Source organism: Phalaenopsis equestris, unplaced genomic scaffold (assembly GCF_001263595.1).
Source record: "Phalaenopsis equestris unplaced genomic scaffold, ASM126359v1 Scaffold232729, whole genome shotgun sequence".
Lineage (NCBI taxonomy): Eukaryota > Viridiplantae > Streptophyta > Magnoliopsida > Asparagales > Orchidaceae > Phalaenopsis > Phalaenopsis equestris.
In genome coordinates, this window is record NW_018250692.1 from 1 (window position 1) to 4614 (window position 4614).

A 4614-nucleotide genomic window follows, 5' to 3' on the forward strand; every position below is an offset into this window, starting at 1 on the left:
CAGTTGTTTTAAAAGTGTCGAGAAAGGTTTTTACCGGCGGTGACTTTTGCAAAGATTTCAGCTGTTAGTTTCATTTGTCGTGGTTTTAACCGTAGCTAGTTGTTAATTTTGAAAGACTTATAGCAGTTATTCTAATATAATTGGGGAAGGTTTTTTATTTTAATATTTTTTGCAGCGGTTTTAACTGCAATGGTTCTTACAATTATTTTAACTCCCGCTAATTTCAAATTTTTTTCTTGAATTAATTTTTATGATTAAACATATTTATATGAATAAACATAGATATAGAATAAAAAAGTTATATATAAAAGAATAATTACTTATATATCAATCAATTTTATGTATTTATATGTCTAATGCCTAAACTTCAATTTTACATTAGTGAAAAAAAATAATTTTGTGTAAAATATGTAAATACATATAAACGAGTGGTGTGACTAATATTTTTGACATGAGTTGGATGAAGGAATTAGATGCTAGATAGCGAGAATGACAATAGCAACTAGATGTGAAAAATGCAATGGCTAGTAGTATTTCCGAGGATGGGGGTGGGCAGCAAAAACTATTAGCTTTATATTTTATCGACCATTTAAATACCAAGAATTGATTATATTAATCAAGTAGGAAACTTACAATAATGCATTTTCCTTGACTCTGGATGTAGTTCGGATACAAATAATATGCCACCATTCAAAAGTAGCAATTGAGAATCAACTTCTTTGTAAAGGGTTTTACCCTTTATGCCCCTATCTAGAGTGTGGTTATGGACTTCTGAACCGTCTGCCCCTAGTTACTTTGAGTTGCCTAGTCAATAGTTTTGATGTTGTCCTTGTAATATCAATTGTCAAGCCCTGACAATCTGTCATATAGTCTGATATGTGCGACCTGCGTTAATCATCCATGCTTTGGGTAGCAGTGGCTCGACTTTAGGGTTCGCTCAGCCCTAGATCAATCACCTTTAGGTGCCATCGGCCCACCACACTTCCTCGACTCCATGCCCGATGATCGTCTTTAGGTGCCTACTTGCGACAACTTCTTGGTCGCCTAAAAACTACTTACTATGATAAGGGTCGTTGATTTCATAATTATCCAAGGAGCCAACTTTACCTTATATACATGACCTCACTCATATATTTAAATTATAAAGGATGAAATGAATAAATAATTCTTGCAAATAAAAATCGAATGTAAATTAATTCCTTGAAACGTTTAAAGCATGCGATGTAATATACATATTTTTTTCATCAGGATAAGAAGGTAAATGCATTAATTTCTGCAAAAGGATTTATAAAATTCAAATGTTTTTATAAGTATTTGGAATAATGTTGCATTGCTCCATGTAATATAAAATTAGTGGATTATGAAAGTGTTTAGGATAGATGCGGGAGGATGAATGGATCATCGTTCGGCACCCTGTTCCTGTTCGGATAAGTTACATTTATGTGTGACTAAGGAAAGCGAATTACTTCAATTACTGCATTTCTTATAGTTAATATGACGGGTAAAAGCATATTAAATTGCTCATAAGTTGAACAGATAGTAAAAGTGTATCTGGCAATATGTAGATATAACATACTTAAAGGAAATAATTATTTTTAGGACTACATAAGTATATGAACCGCACTTGTTATAGATGAAACATGGCCTTTATTAGTATAATTTTTACAAAATCTTGTTGCTACGTTAAACCGAATTGGTACAATTAATTTATTTAATAAAACGTGATTCTTTCTCTGTAAATTTGCTAATTACTATAAAACAATACTATAATACAAAATTCGTTGTTGGGATAAAATTTGATTGATTATTTTTTTCTAAAACCTTCCAGATGCAAATGTATTCATAACATTTATTTAATTAATAGTGATAATTATAATATGCTAAAATTTCATGTTTTTAGAATTTATAATTTCCAACCCGTAAAGATATTATTTAAACCATCTTTGCTAAATTTTAAATCCGACCTTCATTCCAGGCATGCCATTTCATTTCTTTCATGGATTGATTTGCATAAAGCCGCGCATTCTTAAACGGTTTTTCTTTCTTCTCTATAAACACATCTCCTCTCCAACGTGTGTGGCATTCATTATCTTCCCACATTCTCAGGCCAATGTGAGCCATCCTCATTTTTCCTTCTCCAAAATTGTCGCCATTTTACGTCTCTATTGATTTCTAGTTCTTTTTTTTTTTCTTTTGAAAACATTTTCATTTTTGCATTCATGGTTGTTCTTTGTTTGTACAATCTTGATCTCTTGCCAAGATAAGAATGCTGATGGGATCTTTCGTTTTGTGTATAAATCATAGGCGCGCGCATTGTTTAGAACGAGTTCTTCTCATTTTTCCTTTTTCTTCCTCTATGCGATTTCATTCGTGTTTTGCAAATCTTTTGAAACCCATGCAATTGCTGAACTTCAAATTAGGTTTTACATCGAATAGATATTTGTAATTTATTACTTTCTTTTTCGTTAAAAATGTATTTTAATTAAATTTTTTTCTTGTTTGGAGCATGATTTTAATTTATAATTTGTACATGATATTAAAGGAATTTATTTCTTATTAATGTTTTTGCATTTACAATTGATGATTTTTTCAGGGGTATTTATTTCTTATTGATGTTTTTGCATTTTCACTTGTGATAAACTTTGCATGATTTGGACGGATCAGTAGACGCCAATTTTAATTTATTATTATTACTATTTTTTTTTTTTTGCAAACTGAATCATGAATCAGTTATTAGTTTGTTGAACCATTGCTTATGACTAATTGTTTTGTACGCAATTGATTACTATTATGATAATATGCATTTTCATGCGTCTTTTTATGATTTTTTCATTTTATCGTTATAATTTAACTTCAATTTTAAGAAATGCAGAATAGCTTTTAATTGTCAAATGTGTTTCTTTGGCAGTAATACCAAATTGGAAGGAAAACTTTTGAAGTTGATTAATGGGGAAAAGAAAATCAAGGGCAAAGCCTCCTCCGAAAAAGAAGATGCCAAAGCTTGAAACTGCGTTCTGTTGTCCATTCTGCAACCATAGCAATAGTGTTGAATGTATCATGTAAATATATATATATACATATACATGCCTTTTTTCTCATCCTGCAATATTCCATGATTTTACTATTATGACCTGAATATATATTATCTTGTAGAGACAGGAAGAATTTTGTTGCTGAAGCCACGTGTGGCATTTGCATGGCAGAATTTAACACTTCTGCTCATGGTATGATTATTACGATTAATGATGGATAAATATTAATTACATCAAATGAACATGATCTTTATAGTCCTTTTTTAATACAACCTTTATAGTTCAGATTGATTATTTGCTAATTTTTATAGTTCATCTTTTGGTCTGTAAACTGAAGGCTGAATCAAATCTACTTTGAATTTTTTTGCTGAATATAAATTGGTTGACTAACCTTAGATATTCTTTCATTTTACAGGGCTGACTGAGCCGATTGACGTGTGAGTTCTAGTTATATTCTCAAATAGATGATACCAGTCTCATATATTTATGTAATCTATTTTTTTAATCAAATATTGATCATTTGTGTTACAGATACTCGGAGTGGATAGATGAATGTGAACGGGTTAACAACAATGAAGATGAGGATAATTGATTTTTTGAATTTTGTACTGATATTATTCCACAAATTCAAGGACGTGGTCTAAAACTTTGTTGATAACTGTAGAGGATTCAAATTCTATCTTTGGGCTTATTATGCAGTGGTGACTTTCACTATTAATTAGAATATTGATTTTTACCTGAAATTTTATGCGACAAAAATATTTGAGGTTATTATTATTTTTTTTTGTAATATTGTGTTCTAAGATTGCATTATGATATTTTACGTATAGATGTGTGCTAAAAAATTCGCAGCGGTAGAGTAGTGGATTATCGTCTTAGTGATGCACTAGAATTCAACGCACACCCTAAAAAAACAATTAATAGAGTCATCATAAGTTTTTACGTTGAAAACTCGTAAAGAGACAAAACCATAACATGAAATTTGGAGGGCTTACTCTTCATGTGCGTAGGAGTGTGTCCTAATTTTTGTAAAGTCAGATAACACCCCTAAGATTGAAAGCCCTAATTTTTCAACATTAACCACCTTTGTTTTAATTAAAAAAATATAAAAAATAAAATATAAGGCAAAAAATTACGAGAATTGGTTTGGTAGGTTCACTATTACCAGAGAACCTTAGGAAAAATAAAAATAAGATCTAAAAATTAAAAATATGTTTTCTGTTTTAAAAAAATTAATAATAATCACAAAAAAAATTAAAAAATACAAAATAAGCTTCTCTGAGTTCCCTGAAGTTGGAGAGACTCATGAAAAAAAAGAAAAACTAATTTTTGAAATAAAAATGTATTTTCTATGTATTTAGTCACAAAAAATAACTAAAAATTATAAAAATTTAAATATAATTGAAAAAATCACAAAACTTGTTCTTAGAGGTCATTTTGATCTTGGTGAACCTCTACTAATTTTCTTAAAAATAGAAGATTTTTTTTGGTCAACTAAATGAACTAACATTGAAAATTCTTATTTTTGAGGTAAAATAATCATTGAAACCTAAATAAAAATCAGAAAAATATAAGTCCTCTT

The 4614-nt window shown here is 29.6% G+C and overlaps 1 protein-coding gene across 1 annotated transcript; it reads left to right on the top strand.

The window, feature by feature from the left end:
- Window positions 1–1976: 1976 nt before the first annotated feature.
- On the top strand, window positions 1977–3781 carry LOC110038376 (transcription elongation factor 1 homolog). Its single transcript, XM_020743194.1, has 5 exons — window positions 1977–2112; window positions 2909–3059; window positions 3154–3224; window positions 3448–3469; window positions 3564–3781. Exons 2-5 carry the CDS (start codon window positions 2947–2949, stop codon window positions 3622–3624), a joined length of 267 nt encoding a protein of 88 aa, XP_020598853.1. The 5' UTR covers window positions 1977–2112; window positions 2909–2946; the 3' UTR covers window positions 3625–3781.
- Window positions 3782–4614: the final 833 nt, after the last annotated feature.